Genomic DNA, 21,086 nt, shown 5'->3' on the forward strand with positions numbered 1-21,086 from the left:
TTGCAGAAAGTTGTTCTTGCTCGGTTGATGTTTATTTTCCAGCAAAACACTCTCTTGGTTACATGTTTTTCTTTGTAAACTTGCACACCACTTTTCATAAGTTGAGGTTAAAAGCCAAGCTTGTATAAACGGTTATTATTCCAGTATGACTGCAGACTAATGGATCATAGCTGTACTGTTGTTAGGTCATATGCTTGTGTATTGAAATGTGCCGATACATGAGTAAGGCCTGTGCACATTTGCTAGCATCCAATTCTGGAGGAAGTTCCCGCGCGATTCCTCTGGAAACTGATTTTGTTTACAGTTTCTTGGCGCAGTCGGGGCAGTAGATGTTCTCCGCGTTGATCACAAAGCGCTTGTTGGCCAAAGACAGGGTGCACTTCTTGCAGGTGAAGCAGTACTCGTGCCAGGAGAGGCCCTCGTAGTTCACCACGTTGGTTCCGTGGCCGAACCCTGGAACAAAGAGCACAGGAATACACATATAACCTCTGTTGAAGGAGCCCATGTAAGAAGCACAAATACATTTATCAACACACTAATTTAGAGGTGGAAGTATATCCACTGATTTTTTTCATTTTTAAGACAATTGTACAAACGTATCACCAAGGAAGAAATATGATTCTCGCATTTATTTGCGTTCATGTCAGGATTCGGACCTTTTCGGATTGTTGGAAAAAAAAACCCTAAATGTTGTTGTTTAGTTTGGTATTTCAAAATGGCTCATAAGCGCTACTCTTCCTCCAACGTCTTTCAATTTCAACCCTCACACAATGCAGTTTGGTGCGCCACAATGCAAACGACACAATTGGTCAGGTCACGTGCTTGAATTGATGCGTTTCTTCTGCATCAGGAAGACGTGTTTGAATCGTACGACCCGTCATTAGTTTATATTTAAATGCCCCTCCAAAATAATAGCCACTTGAATTCATACGTTTATGGATGCTTTATTTATTTATTCATTTAGAGTAGATATGTAATTTATTGTTATATTCACAGATATTTTCATACCGTATCACAGTCACGCAATATTAGACTAGTATAAGACCCTGCTGGCAGAGTGGAGATGCTATGTGACCTACATGTGTTGAGAAACTGCTTGAATGTGACTTTTGAGCCGACTTTAAAGGTGTGAAGACAGTGCTCTCACCTGTGATGGGGTTCTTGCATCCGTTGCACTTCTTAGCCACGTCAGTCTTGTAGCAGTCGAGGCAGTAAATGTGGTCCTCATGGGACGTGAAGCGAGTCCCAGTCAAGGACTTGCGGCAGGTACGGCACACAAAGCATTCCGAGTGCCACGGCTGGTCCTGGTAGTTGACCCCTCCCGAGGTGATGAGCTGAAAGCATTCAAAACCACACGTGTCACCGTGCTCCACCTTCTGTGCCTCAGTAACAAGGTGGCGCACCTGCTTGCAGTGGTGGCACTTCTTGGCGAACTTCTTGTCGTGGCAGGGGGTGCAGTAGATGTTGTCCCCTTTGGTCATGAAGCTCTGCGTGTGGATCGGCTTCCTGCACTCGAAGCAGGTGAAGCACTCCTCGTGCCACACCTTGTTCTTGTACTCCACGTTCTTTGCTCCTGAAAGGCGAGGTTTCAGTCAAGGCTGCTGTCAGAAGTGGCGACTGTTGGTGGAGTCCAAACTACCTGGCAGCACGACCTTGTAGCATCCCTGGCAACGGTTGCCGTCCTCCCGGGAGCTGCACTTGCCACACATTATCTTGCCATCATCCCTGGCACAGAAGGGTTCGTTGGCCAGGGGCTTGTAGCACTTGGCACAGCGGAAACAGTCCTCATGCCAGTGGCGGTTCTTGTGGTGCAGCTCCTGATCACGACGGGACAAATGCATTGAGCTGCTGTGCTCCAATAAGATTTTTTTGAACTCAAATTCTCACCTTGGAATCGGCGCCGATGGCCTTCCTGCACTCGGCACAGGTGTTGGCGCAGAGCTTGTCAAAGCACTTGGTGCACACGTGCTTGTCGTCCTTCTTCACGTACTTCTTTCCGTGCAGGTTGTCACGGCAGTAGTAGCAGTCGAATCGGTCAGTCATGGTGGAGGTCATGTAGCTCCTGGGGCCTGGAGAGAAGCAGCCACACTTGAGGTTAGGAAGGAGCCCAAACGCTGTCTCACATTCCGCTTTCCAGAGAGATGGAAGCTGGAAATGAACCTGTTCAAAAATGAGCATTCCATCTGGACTTTTGAAAAGTTTTCAGTTCCATGTCATATGTGCTCTGCCCTCTAGAGGCTTCGCCATTGGTTACCTCCACTCCGAGGCAACCAATAGCCCGTTAGAGGGCAGAGCACGTATTCATAGAACTGAAGTTACAATAGGTAACTCAGCATTTCTGTTATGGTTTGCTGCAGCGTCTACTCTGTGAGTCGCACCAATTGTTGCTGATATATATATATATATATATATATATATATATATATTTTTTTTTTCTTTTTTGGCTTCATTAACCCCCTCAACCCCAACTAGCACAAGAAATTAGAATAAACATAAGCAAAAATAAACATTTCTGAATGTATTTAATTGAAGGAAATATTGATGAAAGCAAATCATAACATATTAAATGCTTTGAAACAATAATGTCATATTATTCTACTTAATTGTTAATCTATCCTGGCAAATGTTCAGTATCATAAGCACAAACACATTTAAATATTTCTTCATATTTTAGCTTCAAAATACAAACCATGTGGAAATATAAAACAATACGCCACAAAAAGTCGCCTCAAAAGAACTCCCTAAAGAGAGCTATATTTGAATTTCACAATAAATAATGGAAACCTAAACTTGTTTACAGAGTGAGAATATCGATATTCCCCCCCCCCACTGGATCACGTCACCTGTGAACATGAGTGAGACTCAGGGGGGCCACAGGAGCAGCAACATTCCAAACACATGAGAGAAGTGTGTGACTGGAGATGGAAAAAAAAGAAAGTGGCCCACAGATGTCCGTTTGTTGTCTGCATTCTTCTTGGCCCAATGACGTTTTCCCCCTCTGGAAAGCTTGTTCTATTTTTAGCCTTGTCTGGCTCATTCCCCAAGTCCCCCGAAGGTTTAGGTCTGAGCCTTCGCCTCCACTTAGGCGGGGGGTCCTTTTACTAGCTGTCAGAATAAACACTGGAACCAGAGTCTTCACTCACACACATGCCATGTGGTTGGGAAGTAGCTTGACCTCTATGTTGTCAAGCATCTTTAGTGGTTCGACTCGTGAAAAATGAGGAGGAGGAGCATCAATAATGGAACAAGTTCTTGAATAAACTTCTCTACTTTCTGTTGTGAAAATGGCGAACAAATATTGTCCAGTCCTCTTAGTCGCTGTAGCGACCCGGGGAATTTTTATAAGAGAGTATTAGTGCCAAGTGGAAGAGATGAACCTTTCGGTGTGTAGATAAGTTCATGTCAAGTGTTTGGTTTGAAAGATGAAGGACACAGTGCCGTTGAAAACACAGAGGTGCGCTAGGGACAGTGTTGCTCCTGTGTCCCCTATAGATACCCTGTGTAAGCACATGTTTATAGCATGCTGTGATGCTGAACTGCGTGGGGGTGACATCTAATAATGGCGGAGTGTGGATGGAGTCAGGACTGTCCCACCTCCTGTCCAATTGTGCAGCACTAGGATTAAGTGTTTTTTTTTCTCCACTGTTTTGGAAAATGACATTGAATGCCACTGTACTGTGGCACAAAGCTGTTCCTTTATAAAGACAGACTGTCTATTTAAAGCGCCTTAACCTTTATCGAGGGTCAACATGGGCGCTGAGGGATGCGTGAGGCTATTATGATTCAGATGTCCAGAGCTCAGGAGGTAATCTTTGTTCGATGACAGCTGCCTCACGCCAGGCAGCTGAGGCATGTGCTACTGCTAAGCCCCACAGTGACTGTAGCACAGTGGTCCAAGCAGGGAGGAGTCCAGGTCCAGAAAGGTCAGAGCCAGACCAGTTTGTGGGGGTGAGTCAGAGGGATGGAGTTGACCTTTACAGAGCATCACTTTAACCAGCAGCATTGTAAACCAGTGAGCAAAGGACGGGGTCCGTGATGGTTGCCTTTGATGGTGAAGCTCATTTGGTCAGCTGATCTTCAAGTGTTCAACATCTCCAGCTGTTACTCTTGTACAGTGCTGCTGACTGTAATTATTTTAAACATTTACCTGCTTAAAACAGGATTATGCCCTTTTGTAAATTTTGAATACAAGTTTTATTTTTTTATTTTGTTTGTTTTTATTGTGTTTTAGAATATGATCCATTGCCCTTTTTTTATTCTAAATTATACCTATGTGGTGTTCACCTTTATCTATATCTATATCAATCTCTCTCTCTCTCTCTCTCTCTCTATATATATATATATATATATATATATATATATATATATAATTCTTTTTTTTTTAATTTCCAAAATGTATTTAGATGAGAATGAATTCTAAATTTTACATTTTGAAATCAAGTGCATGAAATACCAAAGATAAATGTTACCTATGCTTCTGTGAATTTGTTGATAATTAGCTATTGAGTTAGGTAACTGAATAATAATTGAGGTAATTATTTGAATAATTACTATGTAATTATTGGTATTATTATTAAGTTTAACTAAAATATATGTTTCTGTTTTGACATTGCGGATAGTTAATGTTTTAATTTGTCCTTAGTTGTATGTAAACATGTAAACAAGTAAAGTAAACAAGTAAATAAGAATTTTGAGTTCAAAAGTAAAGCCCATATTTCAGGATCTTCATCTCCTGAATTCCGCCAATAAATTCTCAAAAATGTTCTTGAGATGATTTCAGAAAGTCTTTCAATTCCATTTCATTAAATGTGAAAAACGAAAAAAGCGAGAACGTTGGTTAGGAAGGTGATCCGTGATCAGCTGTTAGAAAGTGAAGCAGTTCAGCATCCGTACCTGAGTGTCTGTAGAAAGTCATGTTTGGTTCCAGTCAGGAAAACAAAGCACAATAGGAGACGCTGTCGCTCACGGAGGGTCAAACCCAGAAGGCAGGCACCTCATCGAGAGATGGGGCCAGTGTATATACCCCCTGTGTGACCTGCACACACCCCCAGGCCGGGCACCCCAGTCCAACCTGGAGCCTCCTCTTCCTTTTTAGGCAATATATTGGAGAACAGAGCGGATGTGAAAGAGTGAACGGATTAGGTGATGCAGATTTGATTCCACTGCTGTAACATCACAAAGTAGAACAGAGTGATACGCTCAGAGAAGCCGTTCACAATGCTTTGTTTGGGTCTTCACACGAGGAGATGACAAGCTTGAGCCTATAATGTTGCAACTCACAACATCTAATCACAGTCTATATCACAGGCTGAGCAGCAAAGCCGTGGTGGAATGTTCTGCCGCTCATTTATTCCTCTCTATAAGTGCAGGCACAGTATATACAGTTGTTCCATGAGCCTGGATTTCATGTTCATTTTTGGAGCCAGATATAGTGGAACATTTCTTTTTCTGTTTCATGCTTCAAAAGCTGTGGTTCGACAACCCACCTTCATGTTTTGCCAAAAATCCCAGGTCTCATCCCAGGGGATTTTATAGAGACAGTGCTTCTGATTTGTTTGAGGGCAGACTTTTCGCAGAGGTCCTTGAAGCGCAAGCTCAAAACCAATGTGTACATTTATAATGGTGAAAAAATTTGAAGTGTCCTGGAGTGTAAGTGTGCTGCTGTGTGTCAGAGCTCCATATTAGATTTGGCAGCATCAAGCTGGTCTTGTTTTGTAGCGTCAACAGGATCATGGTTTGGTTTTAATGAACGACGGCCAACATGACTGGGAGCAGGAAATCCGCCCTCCATCCTCTGCTCCTGACCACATTTGCTCAAGATGCAATTGTGTTAGTGTATTCAGTTGACTGGCACTGGGACCACATCACAACACTCACCAAGTAAATGGAAATAATTCAGTATTTGAAAAAGGAAATCAAATATATTGCTTAAAATGTACAATATTTGGTCTGAATATCCAATGGTGAACATGAAGCTGCTACACACAAGAACTTACACTTCCTGCGAGTGTGACACTCTCATTCCTGACTAATATATTGAATCACTGCGAACAGAGGTTATGTTTCTGCTTCGCGACATGAACCTCATGAACACGTGTCTCCTCCATATCTGGAGAGAGTGGCAGGCGAGTGACTGGGTCCCAGTCAGGGAACAATGACTCACCACGCTCTCACCAGTGCACACATGCAGCGTGGGACCTCACAGGAGTTCAAGGAGCAAACTGAAAGGTCACATAGTGGTAGTGGATGTTAGTGTCGACAGTTTGTCACCAGGACAACGGTCAACACAGCCACACCGTCCCAAGAATATAGAGATAATCGAGAGTGTTTGTGGAGCACACACATTGGGACTGCGGTATTGACTGTTTATTCTCTTCAGTCATTCAGTGTATAGTAGTGAGTATGAAGGTCATGTATGCAGCATGGTGTCTGTAAGCCAGGTACAAGTCATGGGTCATAAAAATAAGTATTTAACAATACAAATTTCCAAACATCAGGGAAATATCATAGAGTTTATGTCAGTGTTTTTCAACCAGTGTCAACTGGAGATGATGTCACTTAGTTAGTCCAGAGATGGAGGTGGAGCATATGCTGACATCAAAAACTGACACTCAGAGTGAAGTCAAAAATGCACAACTTTATGTCGTTTTTAAAACAGATGCGCTTCTAACTTGACCACACACCTTCACGACCGAATGTTGGTTTGTTCCTTGTTGGACCTGCGACGTCAAAGACCGTCTGCTGTGCTAACAGAGCTACTGTTTCGTAGTTTAAAAGCTAGCTTGAAACTCCACTGTTATTCGCAATGAATTTTTTTTCCATGGCTTCCAAAGAGTCTGCAGCTATTCTCGCATTTTCTAAAATTCCCAACAAGCAGTTTTTCACCGCAGCAGTCCCCTGACCCCGTGGAGCAAAGCAGTGGCTCCAGTGTGTGCTGCTTGTGGACTGTCATGGAAAACACACTTGCTGTCAGCAATGAATGAAGTCAGCAAGCGTCCTCACTCTGTCGCACTAGACGTGTAAACAGCTTCCTCTACAGACTCTGAGTCAGTCACATTTGCTCTCTTGCTCTCCGTTCCGCTGCTACTATGCAACTATAGCCTCCCTCGCCTCCACGACCCAGTGGGCGGTTTTCCAACTGGATTTACTCCAAAATGTTTGGAGACACACGCCCACAAATGTTGCTCGGATTGACTCTCACAGGTTGCGCCATCTGCCTGTGTAAAGTAGTAACTACATCAGGCTCATTTGAGCTTGGCTGGTGTGAATGCAGCCATGTTTCCTGTTGCAATTTTGCAACTTTGCTGCCTAAAGGGTCCAGAAAATTGTAGGATTTTTTCTCCCCCTATATTAAGTAAAATAAATAATGCAAAATATATAAGCATTTTAGTCCATAGTTGATTTTTTTCTCCCAACTCTCTGCTGTACGTCAGACCTCACAAGATCCTGCGACAACAACCACTGAGCTGTGAGTCATTGAAAACAAAACGTTCTCTCAGATCAGAATAACTCTTCTTCAGCTGACAACACAACACTAAACAAAGAGCATTCATCTCAGCGTGAGGTTTAATTCGGCTGTGAAGACGATGAGGTCATGCAGGGACCACAGGGAAGGTAAGTGTGCAGAAAGCTGGTGACCACAACCTCCGGGTCGGCATCATACGCTTGGTCTGGCCGGCAGCCACCGAGACTAGCAGGGTGGAGACGCAAGCTTGTGTGTGATCAGGCTGACTGAGTCTCAGAGGACAATTCAACTCCAAGCACAAATATAAAATGACCATTCTTTGATGGGAGGAACGGCTGGAGAAGCTGTTGCAGGAGGCTTAAAAGTCTTTCCCCAAAAGATTTTTTACCATTTTGGTTTTGTAAATTGTTGTTCAAAAAAATGTGGGTAATTGTAAAAAAAAGTGTATATATATATATATATATATATATGTAATAAATGGGGAATTTAAAAGAACAGATATATAGATAATAACTCCAATTTTTATTTAAATTTTAACTCAAATCAAACTCAATTTTTAGATGAGTCCAATCCATATTTGTTTTACCATGAATCTGCTTCAGGCTCAATGCTTTGGTCTCCCTGCTATTTCCCAAGGGCGGTGGCCCACATTTATTCTTTAGAGTAGAGAAATAGTGGCTCTACACTGAGTCTCAGCCTCATGACAAGGCACCGAACCCATTTTATCCAGTGCGACAGCAGCCTGAGACAAGCACTTGAGGTGGAATATGTGGGAACTAGGATCCCAAATGTTTTTTGAGAAAGGACGTATGCTGTCTGACACAGCTGCTCTGCATCAAAAAAAGAAGAGAAATTCAAAAATCATAATCATAACAATAATGATAATAATAATGTCATGAAAAATCTGAAAGAAACATTACACAATATGACAGAAAACTCTACAATAAATGTAAAGTATGAAATGCTGGTAGAAACAAATACAATAACAATGGTCAAAATGAGTAGCAGCTTCTGAAACAGGTGTGCACATCAGTACAACTTGTATATAGCAGCCTAACTCCCTCAGACTGTCTCGCATTAAACCCATTTGTCCGATCTGTGGCGTTCAGACTCATCATCTAGAAATAGAACTGGACTCACCTCTCTGAAGTCCAGGTCCGCGTCCTTGTCTGGACACCGGAGTCTGCTCTGTATGAGAGGTAAATATCAGCTGAGGCCTTTTAAAAGCTGGAGGCAGAGTCTAGAGAGGAGGGGAAAAAATAACAAGACGGACTTGAGCCAGCTCTGATAAACAATGACCTCACAAGGAGGAATTTTGAGTTCTCACTGCAAGTTTACTGCATCATGTAAATACTCCTCTCTGCGGCCCAGACTTTCAAATCCTGCATTTTTTGTGCGTGTCAGAGGCGGGTCCACCGTAACAAGTGATCCACTTATTACATTCCAGCACTTCTTTACTGCTGATGGACCTGAGCCACTGCTGTTTGGGTCGCACTGGCTTCCTTCTTTGGTAATACACGGCGGAGTCACACCAACATGACTCCACTCACGGCTGAGTAAATGCATATTAACTAACCAGATTTTCGTTGTCGCACCAAATGGAGCAGTTTTTGTTTTTTTTTTTAATCTCTTCTTGCTCTTAAATTTAGAAACTGTTCATACAGAACTTCCTTATGGGTTCCATTTTCATGACTTACAAGCGAGGATCAATAACATCTCAACTCTCAATTCAGATTTATGAATATACATATTATGTGTATCATACTGTACATCGTAATTTTATTTAAATTGGATTGTTAACTTTTAACTATACAATTACATATATATATATACATTATAGGTGTAATATTAACAGTTTGACTGTTACTACTTTTTCAATTTCATATTTTTTCGAAAATGTAATGTAAACAATAATTAAACTTCAACTTTTTTTTGATAAATAATGATTATAATATCATAATGATATATTACATTAAAGAATGCTCTTAGCTGAAAACCTTCTGATTGTATTTTGCTTTGACAGAAACAAACTGTGGCCCTGGATATGAAGCACATCAGGATGAGATGCTGAGAATAAGCTGTGTCTGAAGCATCACATGCCTTTCTAATCTTTCACGCCTAGATACTTTGCTTAGTTATACCGGGATAAAGTTTTCAAAGAAGGAAAAGTGTTTTTTACTGCGTGGGTAGGAAACCATATATTCTCTTGAATATCCAAAGAGAGTCTCATTAAACAGCCGTTTCCTCTCTGGACTCTGACTCAACTATTCAAACATTCGGCAGTCAGACTCCCAGTCCTTATTTGGAGCCTGATACCTGATCTGAGACTCTGAAACTCAGGGAATTGTCCAATCCAGTGGCTCTCTTGTTTCAGATCACTTTTTTCCAAGACTTTCTAATGCTGTAATCCATCAACAAACATGTCACGGGCAGGTCAACTGAACAATGGAATCAGCAGTGTCGTATTAAACTGGCTGTTTGGAGGACACCGATCTATTCACTTGAGACTTGAGGGACGGCTTCACTATCTGTTCCTGTGGAAAAGAATACAGTGATGGAGAGGAGCGTGAAGCTGGTCCTTGCTGTCTTTAGGATAAAGACGTGTAATGACAATCCTCACTTACAGGACACAAGGAAATTACATGAAAATGGGGCAGAAATAAGATGATAAACTTCATTCTTCTCTGTGCTCCACATTGAAATGGGAGAGCTGTTTGATGTGAGATTGAAATAAACATCTTCTAACTTTACTTTTTTTAAAGTTGTGGGGAGCTGCTGCCCCCTCAGATCAGAGGTCAAATATCGGTCTTCAGTTGAGTGACTGTATTGCCTCTGTTATTGTGGATAAAAACAGCACTGACAGAGACGGTAGAGTTCAGCGCTCATTGCACTGGTTGGAAGTCCAAAATGGAGCGTAGGTGTGACGGTTCAAAACATTGTAATTTGGGTCAGTTTCATTTCCCACTGAACTGTCTTCTAACAATGACAACACAAATGGGTCAACGGCACAATCTGTGTTTCAGCCTCCTGTGCAAAATTGTGTGTGACCCAAGCTCTCCCTCAAGCTTCTCCTGACTGTGGCCTTCATCACAACCCATAATAAAAAAGAGATGATGGAAGAGCTGGAATCAAAAGCACAGGCTTTTGTTTATTGATCTTTGCACAAACAGGAACAGGTGAGAGTATATTTAAACCGATGTAAACAGTCGGTCCCTGCACACGCCCACCCTCTGACTCACACACACACACCTCACCAGTCGTCCATGGACAAGAGTATTGTCTGAAAACACAGAGTGCAGCGGGGCCTCTTTGGTCAGCGACACCAAGCATCGACTACAAGTTCATCGAAGAGACAGGGAGATTTGCAGGCTTCACTTTATGGCACTATATTTAATCGTCCTCCGCTGCTCTGTGGGAATTGTCACAACAAGAGTAAAAAAAAAAAAGGCTGTTGGTAGCCAACAAAGGCAAATAAACACAAGTTTAAATCATCTTAAGAAAGGCAGCAAATAAAAGAGAGTATTCGGATACTCAACAAAAAGGTTGGAAACGCTGCATTACGTCATGAATTGACCATAACTTCACTTTTTACATCCCCATGATAATCCATGGAAACATACTAGCAATGTTTTATGAAACACAATTTGCTTGTGTGGAACAATTTGCAACAAAAATATCAATCATGCAAATGACATCTTAGGACTCAAATGAATGGAAATTGGGTTTTTGGGTACAAAATTGTTTAAATGTAACACACTGAACATGGCATTCTCCAATGGTTCATAAAAGTTCAACCCATATGTCTAGATATTTACATGGATAACACAATACAAAAGATATGAATGAGCAACAGTCATGTCAGGGTCAAAGAAAGAACTGAAGTTACGCTGGAATATTGAAGCTCAATGCTTCAATATGAAACTTGCAATTATGCTGAGCAATATTTGAGGCCAGGAGTCCAGCAACAGCACGAATAACACATCAACAAACCGGGACTATTTTGCTGTATTTTACCTCTGCTGTTCCCACATGTCAACACAGTAATCTGGCTGTAATATTTGGGTGGTAGGTGTCAAGAGAGCCACACCTTGATGGTCAAACAAAATGCAGAGAAAATAATGGGGGAAATAATGTGATAAAAACAAATGAAGCTCCAATATTCATATTCTGTTCCCGCTGCGAAGAGACAAAGAATTCAAACACTAAGGTTCCTGCACAGCAGAAGAAAAGTGTGGAAGTGGACGAGTCACCTCTCCCCTCCACCTCTGCAACGTCTCCATCGACCTCGTGCGACTGCACAAACACACACACTCACACACACAAAGGACAACTGTTCCTGCTTCTGGCTACTGTTCACAACACAACACTGTGTCGCCATGGCGAAGGCCTATCATCACTTCCTGTAACAGCTGCAGCTGAGGAGCCACAGTGGAGATCACTAAATCACTCGCTCTGCTTTTACAAACCCCAAAATAACCTCCATGTCCACAGCCTTCTACAACATTAGAAGGCTCCCCATTTTGTTTTCTAATGATGGTGTGAAGCAGCGCGGCAATATAAACAGCTGCTTCCCTATGAGCATCAGCCAGCAAAACCATTAAACTCTCATCAGCTGGGCTCCACTGCCATCTCACTATATGTTATTATAGAATGAAACACCCAATTCTGCTGTTCAATCTGTGGGAAATAAAGTTCAATGATGGGATCATTTAAACACGAGCTACGCTTCAGGGATACCGGCATTCAATTTCCAGCGAATGTCGCTGGCACTCAGCTTTAAGTTGAAACTCATCTGAGAGTCGCAGCCTTGAAATTTGTCTCTGAGCAACATCATTGTCTGGTTAAACGTCTTTGCACGTCACAGTCAAAGGTCAACAGGTGACACTCCACTCTTCCACTGCTCAAACAAGCCTCACGTTTTTACACTATTTACAGCAAAACACAAGCTGACAACCCAAAGAGAGTATATTGCTACTGCAGGAGCCCAGGTGCCGTAATGGTCTGACCCGCGAACTGACAGAGTCAACACTAACATGCGGAGTTTTTGTTTTAGGTTGCTCAACAACTCACAGGCACTTTGTTAAAAACCACGACAAGCCTTCCCGGCAGCAACAGAAGGCAGCGACATTCAAGGTCAGACCCAAATCACAAAAGCCCTCGACACCTTCTACAAATAAATCAAACATCCTGCTCATGCATATCAAAGTGATACAGCGATGGATCAGCTGAAGGGTTGGTGCCTTGCATTCACTCGGCAACACATGCTGCTCAGGCCAACCAAAGAAATCCCTGACAATAAATAAACCAGAGTGTTCCAGTCATGGTGTGAGGACACCGCTGAATATTTGTTTGGGGGTCGATTCATTTGCATCAATGAATGTAAATTAAAATCTGAACATTTCACTTTCAAATATAAGTTTGAATGAGAAGGAAAGTGGAGCAAAAGATAGTCATTGCCATAAAAAAATAGCTTCTTCTTATGGATGCTCTTGCGACTTATCAACTTCAACTGCTTTCAGTTTGAAGCTCACACATGGAAAACTTTCTGTTCAGCAGAGCTGGAGTCAACCATGCTATAGTTGCCAGCAGCGCTCAGATTTCCAGCGCTGCAGAGTGTTTTGTTCTCAATTCTACGTCGGTAGTATCATTTTTTTGACATCAGAGATGATAAATCGGATTCATTTGCCCCCGTTTTTCAATATCCAATGGTATTAATGGGTGAGGAGGAGCTCAAGAGGCAGAACATGAAATGAGGTAGCAACAGTGATTTGACACTAGAGGAAGTAAGAGAATGTAATAGTGTCGGAAATAATCGATAACAATGAGGCAAAGTGCAAAAGAGTAAGAAAATAGTGTCGGCGTGATGAGAGAAGTCCGATTTGGGTCTTTAGTTCAGTGGCTCGGTTCAGTAGGAGTTGGGCGGTTGTCTTGTATCGGCACCGTGAGGATGGTCTTCACATCCGTAGGCGCTGCTGGGGGTCTGTAAAGGGGGGCTCAGAGTCGTCCATCGGCAGCACCAGACGCGTGCCCCTCATGACCAACTCGTGGTCTCCGTACGTCAGCTCTTTGTCCACGTCCTCCGAGTTGGCTCCGGAAAAGGAGATGGCGCTGCTGGTGTGGGCGCCGCTGGCGTCTGTGCTGACCGTGATGTCGCCGTAGGTCAGGTTGATGTCCCCGTCGGTTAGGATCAGGTCCGAGTCGTCGTCCTTCAGCTGGCACTCGTTCTGTCGAGGAGAGAGTCGAAGGATGTCAATAAGAGCAGATGGATGTGTCATTGACATGCAATGTAAGGCCACTTGTGCTATGAGAAAAGTGTTTTGTTTCGCCTCCTGTTGGATGAACTTTCCTTATTGTAGACTCAACTAGATCCACTTCCATCATTGTTTCTCTGCGTTTTAGAGGTGAAAGCTTTTCATCATTCATGGTAATTCTACACACGTAGACATCTGTACTTGTTAATCCTGCCTTGTGGGGACCAATTCCTGACAAAACACCATCCTTGTGGGGACCATTATGCATGAATTTGACTTCAACATTTGTAGATCACTATGATTAGGTTGGTTAGGTTTAAGGTGAGAGGCTGGTGAATGAGAAACCTCACAATGTCCCCACAAGGACAACAACACAAATGTGTGTGTGTGTGGGCTTTATACTGCCGTTTATACTGCCTTGTGGGGACCGATTGTTGACAAAATACTATCTTCATGGGGATCTTATGTCTTCATGGGGACCTTTTGCTGGTCCCCACAGGTCCAAACCTCAATTTGAGAATTTGAAAATAACCATTACAATTGGGTTTCGAGTCCTGGTGAAGGTGAGCCATGTGTTTGGAGGGTTAGGTTTAGGGTGAGAGGCTGGGGAAAGGGTTAAGTCAATGCGAAACCTCACAATGTCTCCACAGGGATAGTAATGTGCGATACTTGTAGGGACCAATTCTTGGAAATTCTTGACCTCATGGACTTGTGGGGACATTTTGCCAGTCCCTGCAAGTTTCAGTCTCAATATGAGGATTAAAACTTCAAGATGACAGGGCCATGATAGTTTGGGGAAATTATTATGGCAATGAGAGGTCCTCACAAAGACGACTGAGCAAACAAGCGTATGGGTGGGTGTGCTTGAGGGATGTGCGTGTGTGGATGGATGGATGGATGGGTGGATGGATGGGTGGATGGATGGGCGGATGGACGGTTGGGCAGCTACACAGATCGATCTCACCTCATAGGCCTGCGGGCTGGTGAGGAAGCGAGCCAGGGGCCCACAACACGGAGGCAGTGTGGCAGTCAGTGGGGGTCCGCTGTGGGTAAGGATGGGCTTCAGGTAGCTAGAGAGGGTTTGAGTTAAGAACCATTCACGGCAACACGTTTTCAGACAGCGCTCAAGGTAAAAACTGATTCAAATATGAGCAGTTTCATCATCAATGTCATCAACGCCCCCTAATGTCTGACTGAACTATTGCACTTGGAACAACAATACTGAGGATTCGACTAGACTGCCTCATGTCTCATGATATAATCGTGGTATGGAATCCGTGTCTGACTGCATACAAGTGTGTTGATTTATTCACAGGTTGCTCTTGAGTTATTTTAACTTTATGAAAATGTGTTAAACTCATAGTAGATGTTACTGACAGTCGAGCGAAGGATACTTGTGGTCGAAGTTGTACCAAATTCTAAAAAGCCAGGCGCTTTCTTGCTTGGTGCTTCGCCTCTCGGGCCCTTCGGTGACGCTCATCTGTTCAAACATTTCATCAATCATTTTTGTTTTGGAAGAGTACCAACAAACTTATTCGAAGTTTACTCACAGAATTATCTTGGTCTGAGTCCACACCCACTCTGTCAAGAAAACAGATTCAAATTCACACGCTGGAACTGGTCATGTCTTAACCATGTGAGTGAGGACGTTGTACCGGATGCGCTGGCAGGACAACATCTGGGTCGTGCCGCCTCCGCAGAACCACACCGTGAAGAAGACGATGAGCAGAGTGGTGGTGAACATCATCTGTCGGGCGTATGTGGCTGTATCCCTGATGGACAGAGCAAAGGTCATCGCCCCTCGGAGCCCTGAAAGCAAACACCATGCAGACATTCTGTTATGCTCTGAAGAGACATTTGGAAACTCTTGAACAATTGATGAAACAAAAGGCTGCTGAAGCCGCTGTTTATTGAGCTAAACTGCTCATTTCAGAACTTCATTTCAAGAGAGAAGCGGTTTTGTAAGTCTTTTCTCAATCACCATGGTGCAATTTTGAAATCTGGTCCCAGAGCACGTCTGCTCTGTCGCAACCGCTCTGCAAACAAATTCAATGTTCTTGTCCTTATCGTCTTATTAACACGGCGACTGCTAACAGCACTTCTTCCTCCACAGTTCTGCCAGGCTCATCTCATCCACTGAGGTGACATTTTTGCTGCTCCCCTCTGAGCGCTGCTCTCCCTACTGATGAGACAGGGTTTAAAAAACAAACAAACAAAAAAGCCCCAAAATGACTAAATAAACCGAAGCTTCAAAAATAAAATAAGCAAACAAATAAAAATGAATTCACCATTTCTGGTAGATATCCCATCGCCTGCTTATCTGATCTATGACTGTTGTGGGGGGCGTCCAGAAGACTAAAGGAGAGTCTGAAATTCCACTTGACTTTTGAAACTAAAATATTATGAAACAAGGACAAGATTGTTGTCCTCGTAAAGTGTAATTACGCCATGACTTTACACGCCTAATACATGTATTATATATCGTTTAATTTCTTTATGCACATCTTATTAAAAGATTCTCAGTATAAATGATGTTGTGATGTTTTTTTCTCAATATCTTTTAGTTATTTATTTATTCATTTTACGACAAGAAATAACGCTAAATGAGTGTCACACATTAAAGTAATCTTGATTAATTCACTAATCTAATCCAATAAAATATAACAGATGGAGGAAAGAAAAACTGACAAGGAGCAAAATTATATAAAGAATTAAAAGTGAGATACAATCAAATTGAAGCAGTGTCGTCTGACCTCATGAGGGCCACATGAATGAATGCAACGGGCCGGGTTGGGCCCCCAGGCCACGCTTTGCCCATGTCTGGTTTGGCATGTTTTATGTCCAAAAATTCATTGTATTCATGGCAACTTCACTCAAGAGTCTCTGCAGTAGCTAATATCATCAGTGAGAGTTTATATTGAATTCAAATATCTTCAAAATATGATGTTAAAACAAGGTGTAAATGGGGTGGGTGGGCTCACCACAGTTACATTCAACAAGTCATTTTGTACGTAGATCAATAAAGTTACGATTTTTCTGTGGATGTTTCCCCCTTGAAAAAAGTACTCAATGCTCCCAAATGACTCAAGTCTGGTTGTGCAAGAGACATCTCTTTACTGACCTGCAAACATCATCATGTGCTGGAAGTTGGATCTGATCTTGTTCCTTCTTCCCAGATTGAGGAGGAAAGAGAGCGGGTAGATGTTGGCCGCTCGCCCCAGGAACACAGCCAGCTGGGAAACACCACAGTTAAGGAGGTGCATGCAGATCGGAGGTAAACCGCCCACTTCAGGCGTTTTAGATTTCAGAGAAATAGACACTGTGATGGCAAATACTTCAAGTTGGATGGACAAAAGATACAAAAGCACCGACGATGAACATGGGGTCAAAGACGTGGTTCTGGAAAGTGAAGAGAGTCAGGCCCATGTAGGAGAAGATGAAGTTCTCCGCCAAGAAATTCAGCAGCTCGAAGAGCTGAAACGAAACACAGAATATTACTGGGCATCATAATTCCTGTGTGATCTATTTTCGGGAGTCTTATCTAAGACACCGCTCTCAGCACAACAGCAATATCCGTCAGAGGTCTTCCTGAATAAACAAAAGAGCAGTGTGGCGTTCCAACCTGCTTGGTCCTGTCCTGCGACTCTGGTGACAGGTTATTGAAGGTGTAATGTGCCTGGGTGATTCCACAAAACAGCACAGCCACAACACCTGCAGACACACACAGAGGAGAGAGACAGCTGAAACTAGGAAGGAACAATCGATAGCTGCCATTTACTGCGACCAAATATGGAGCTCTTTTTTGTCAGCATTAGCTGTGTGTTACCTGTGAAACCACAGGCCTCTGCCAGAAGGAACGTGCTCCAAGACATGAGGAAGAAGAGCGCCGTCTCCAGCAGCTGGAAATCTCTCAGCTTGGTGAACTTGGTCACGTAAACACAATGGTTAAGAAGCTTCCTTACGTAGGTTGACACAGAACATAAAAGTAGTCATGCTAAATCATTGTAATAACATCGTAATGACAAATTGTAATAACAATTTGTTAAATTTCTCCTTATAATATTAGAGCACAATGATTCATTTAAAGCTATTATAAAAGGAGATAATCATTCACTAATAAACCACCAGTAATAGCTGTAATTTCATCATTATTTTACACGTATTTTTGTTTCTTTTCAGTGATAGAGTCGTAAGATATTTCAATATCAACATACTATTTTCCCCCAAAATCCATCCATTCATACATCATTGTATTTAATTACAACCACTGACCCATTTAAAAGCAAGAAAATTGTAATACCAAAGGCTCATTGTTGTTTGTAAACAATAGCCACCATTGCTTGAGAGGGATTTCTAATTCAAGCGTGAGGCGCGGGGGGGGTTTCACACCAAAAAGCCTCACAAAAATAAAGCCTCTGCAACTCTGAAGCATACACTGACCTCCATTTGAATTTGGTTTCATGAGGCTAGTGTACTTTCTAAAGGAGGCAGACCGATGAACAGATTGACAGAGTGGAGGATATAAGAGCGGTGACGACTCCGGTGGCCACTCCCAGAGAAAAGGAGCCGCTGAAGACTCCGAGGAACATCCCGAATGATTTCAGCAGAGCCATGGCCTCGAAGGTGTGGCTGTTGTCTCCCTCTGGCTGGTACGCTACGATAGAACTGGCAAGAACAACAATCAGATCAGTGACTGGCTTCAAAAGTGACTGAGCTTTTGAAGCGGCTGAAAAGAGGGCAAATATTTGCTGTATCACAACACAGAGCAGATGTTTCTCTCATGATCCAGAGATTCAACATTCAAACTGAGTCAAGAAAGTATGTGAAAAAGTCGATAGTACTGACGTTATCTGCTCCTAACGTTCATGGTTACAAGCGAAAGACATTTATAAATAACAGCGTGTATTTTTTGAGTATCAACAAATCTTCATGTTCCGCCTTAATTTATCGGTTGACACAAGCAAATATGTCCAATGCAAATGATTGTGAATCCATATTTACAGATACGTACGATGACAGAACGACAGCCACGGCATCGTTGAGCACGCTCTCCCCGAACAGCAGCGCGTACAAGTCCACGTCGACCTGCAGCTCATTGAAAATGGCGAGGACTGTCACTGAGGATCAGAGACAGAAGAGGACTTGTTTGAGCATCAAGCCACCTGCACAGCTATCGACTAAAATAACTTGCTGTGCACCTGGGTCTGTGGCAGAGACGATGGCACCGAAAAAAAGGCAGTCTGTGAAAAAGAAGTCTCCACTCAGCTGACTCATGTGCTTCATTAGGGTCACGCAGCCGTACATCAACAACCTGGCGGGGAAAAGGGAGCTCAACGTTACAAGCACAGGAAAAATAGAAAAGAGCCAGCAATTCTCACCCAATGACAAAACAGGAAATAACTGTGCCCAAGAAAGCATAGGCCAGGATGGAGCCCATGTTTCTGAAGAAATGTCTCTGAAAAACAAGGTAAAAACTGTGAAGGTCGTCCTGAACTTGACTGACAATAAAACTGGACTGCTTCGTCTTAAAATTTGAACTTCTCTAACGCAACTCCACTCGCCAAACGTAAAGGTTTTGCATCCATAACTGCAGAGAACTATCAGATAAACAACAAGCCAGCTTCATTACTATTGTGTAATACATGTCCAATAACACGCAAAGGCAAGTCGGTGTTTTAAGTTTAATGTATGTTACAGTGCAGGAAAAAAAAAATCTTTACCCTTTTCAGGCTGTAGCCAGCGTGGAAGATGATAGGAGGTAAAAGAATATTGAAAAATACTTCCGGGTCGAAGGTCACCTGAGTCACAGATGGAAAAACCAGATCAGCAGAAAGAAGTGAGCACAATAACAACAAGGAACACTCACAAACAACACATGACAACATTGGAATATTGCTATTACGGCTACAATAGTTTTACCTTTCTCAGCATTTCATTGTCTTGGACGTTGTCCACCTCGTTGGCACTTATTTCCCCTTTCAGAGTGTATTCGTAGAACTTGCCGCTGACGTTTACGAGAATGGTCGCAGGGCTTGCGTTGACATGGCAGCTCAGGGTGACGTTACTGACGTCCCGGGGGACGTGGATGCCGTAGCGCAGGACCACGCCAACAAGTAAACCTGGGGAGTCAAGACAAGTCCAACCAATGGAGCTATGAAGAAACTTGGCTACCACTCAGAGAGGTGACATTCTTGTGACGGGAGGTCAATATTGAAGCTGATCAAGTCAAATAAATGTTTTTTTCCCCCGTCATCTTTGAAGTCATTTCATCAGAGGTTAAATATGATCCTGTCATTGGGCGCCTGAGCGCGGTGTCAACCAAAATAGAGCATATTCACAGTGACTAATAGGCAGCACGAGAAGAGACTACAATTCAACTCGGAAAACTTGACATGCGTTTTCCGTGGAAGACGAGGGAAGAGGACACGTTCCTGAGGCAGATCATGACAGTGGTGATGCTCGACGTGACGTGGATCGCCTCACCGTAAATCATCGCCAGCCCGGTCTCGTGCAGGAACCTGAAGCGTCGGTGTTTGAACAGCCAGATGGTGAGGATGGTTAACGTCAGAAGCAGGATGAAGATGAGGAGGTCGGCGCTGTCCTGTCGGTGGCTCTCCTCAGCCTTCTTCTCTGTCACGATGTTCTCCATCGCGCTGCTGCTCTCATCCGGAGCCGAAGATGCTCGGCACACGCAGACGCCAACACAGCAGCTCACGAGCACGAGCAGCCACATCGTCCTTGTCGCGCGCCGAGCTCTGCTGACGGTCAGCCGGAAGCCCATGTCGACATGCAGCGGCGTGGCTGAAGACAGAACGACAGCTTGTGCAAATCTGAGCCACGGAGGCGGCGAGGGGAAACCTCGGACCGACGACACCAACAGAGGAATCGATCGTGACCCGGAAATAAAATCTCCAACGGTCCCAGTTAGCGTCATTTGTTTATTCAGTTTAAGAGCCTGAGCATGCATCTTCGCAAGTATGGCATGATATTTAAATCAATTCATATATTCGACACAACACCCAATCAAACCAAAAGTCCCTATAGTTATCTGAGAAAAGTTACGCTCTCTATGCGGCATTAATCGTGTATAGACAAGCTGTGATCTTTTACTTTGAAATACATTGTTTACAGTCGCAACGTCAACCGGAAGTGAGAGTGGTTTTAACATCCGTAATTAGTTTACGTCCCTGAACAAGATGAACTCGTTTTGCCATCGCCCTTTGTTATTTATATTGCTATATCAGCTTAAACTATTTACTTGATTTGCCTATCACGGGTCATTTTCAAATAGTAATCTTTTTAAAGCAATGTATAATTTTATGCATTTTTTTTAAAGATTACACATCGGAAATATTTTATACAGCAACAAT

The 21,086-nt window shown here is 43.0% G+C and overlaps 2 protein-coding genes across 3 annotated transcripts; both read right to left on the minus strand.

Annotated features, from left to right (window-relative positions):
• Position 1: 1 nt before the first annotated feature.
• On the minus strand, positions 2-8,731 carry fhl1a (four and a half LIM domains 1a). Of its 2 annotated transcripts, none has more exons than XM_053879127.1 (6): positions 8,606-8,731; positions 1,888-2,069; positions 1,640-1,817; positions 1,404-1,573; positions 1,148-1,334; positions 2-453 (listed from the first exon to the last, which is right to left on the minus strand). In XM_053879127.1, exons 2-6 carry the CDS (start codon positions 2,053-2,055, stop codon positions 299-301), a joined length of 858 nt encoding a protein of 285 aa, XP_053735102.1. In that variant the 5' UTR covers positions 2,056-2,069; positions 8,606-8,731; the 3' UTR covers positions 2-298. The 2 variants fall into 2 exon arrangements, with proteins under 2 accessions (XP_053735102.1, XP_053735101.1); XM_053879126.1 differs by lacking the exon at positions 8,606-8,731 and adding an exon at positions 4,894-4,983 and having other exon boundaries at positions 3-453.
• Positions 8,732-10,627: 1,896 nt separating this feature from the next.
• Positions 10,628-20,601, minus strand: slc9a6a (solute carrier family 9 member A6a). Its single transcript, XM_053879676.1, has 16 exons — positions 20,200-20,601; positions 19,636-19,835; positions 19,437-19,514; positions 19,095-19,171; positions 18,915-19,027; positions 18,728-18,833; positions 18,240-18,381; positions 17,543-17,648; positions 17,339-17,427; positions 17,077-17,190; positions 16,838-16,949; positions 15,372-15,525; positions 15,267-15,297; positions 15,111-15,196; positions 14,681-14,786; positions 10,628-13,689 (listed from the first exon to the last, which is right to left on the minus strand). The coding sequence occupies exons 1-16, from the start codon at positions 20,495-20,497 to the stop codon at positions 13,420-13,422; spliced, it is 2,082 nt and encodes a 693-aa protein (XP_053735651.1). The 5' UTR covers positions 20,498-20,601; the 3' UTR covers positions 10,628-13,419.
• Positions 20,602-21,086: the final 485 nt, after the last annotated feature.

The sequence above is a fragment of the Synchiropus splendidus genome, chromosome 11 (assembly GCF_027744825.2).
Source record: "Synchiropus splendidus isolate RoL2022-P1 chromosome 11, RoL_Sspl_1.0, whole genome shotgun sequence".
Lineage (NCBI taxonomy): Eukaryota > Metazoa > Chordata > Actinopteri > Syngnathiformes > Callionymidae > Synchiropus > Synchiropus splendidus.

Excerpts from the sequence above, each read along its gene's own strand:
- fhl1a (XM_053879126.1), bottom strand. The coding sequence starts at position 4,915 with ATGACTTTCTACAGACACTCAG. Across the intron at positions 1,818-1,887 it reads CCATCGGCGCCGATTCCAAG|GAGCTGCACCACAAGAACCG; the intron begins GTGAGAATTTGA and ends CGTCGTGATCAG. Across the intron at positions 1,574-1,639 it reads CTACAAGGTCGTGCTGCCAG|GAGCAAAGAACGTGGAGTAC; the intron begins GTAGTTTGGACT and ends CTCGCCTTTCAG.
- slc9a6a (XM_053879676.1), bottom strand. The coding sequence starts at position 20,497 with ATGGGCTTCCGGCTGACCGTCAGCAGAGCTCGGCGCGCGACAAGGACG. Across the intron at positions 19,515-19,635 it reads ACAATGAAATGCTGAGAAAG|GTGACCTTCGACCCGGAAGT; the intron begins GTAAAACTATTG and ends TCTGTGACTCAG. Across the intron at positions 16,950-17,076 it reads TGTTCATCGTCGGTGCTTTT|CTGGCTGTGTTCCTGGGGCG; the intron begins GTATCTTTTGTC and ends GGTGTTTCCCAG.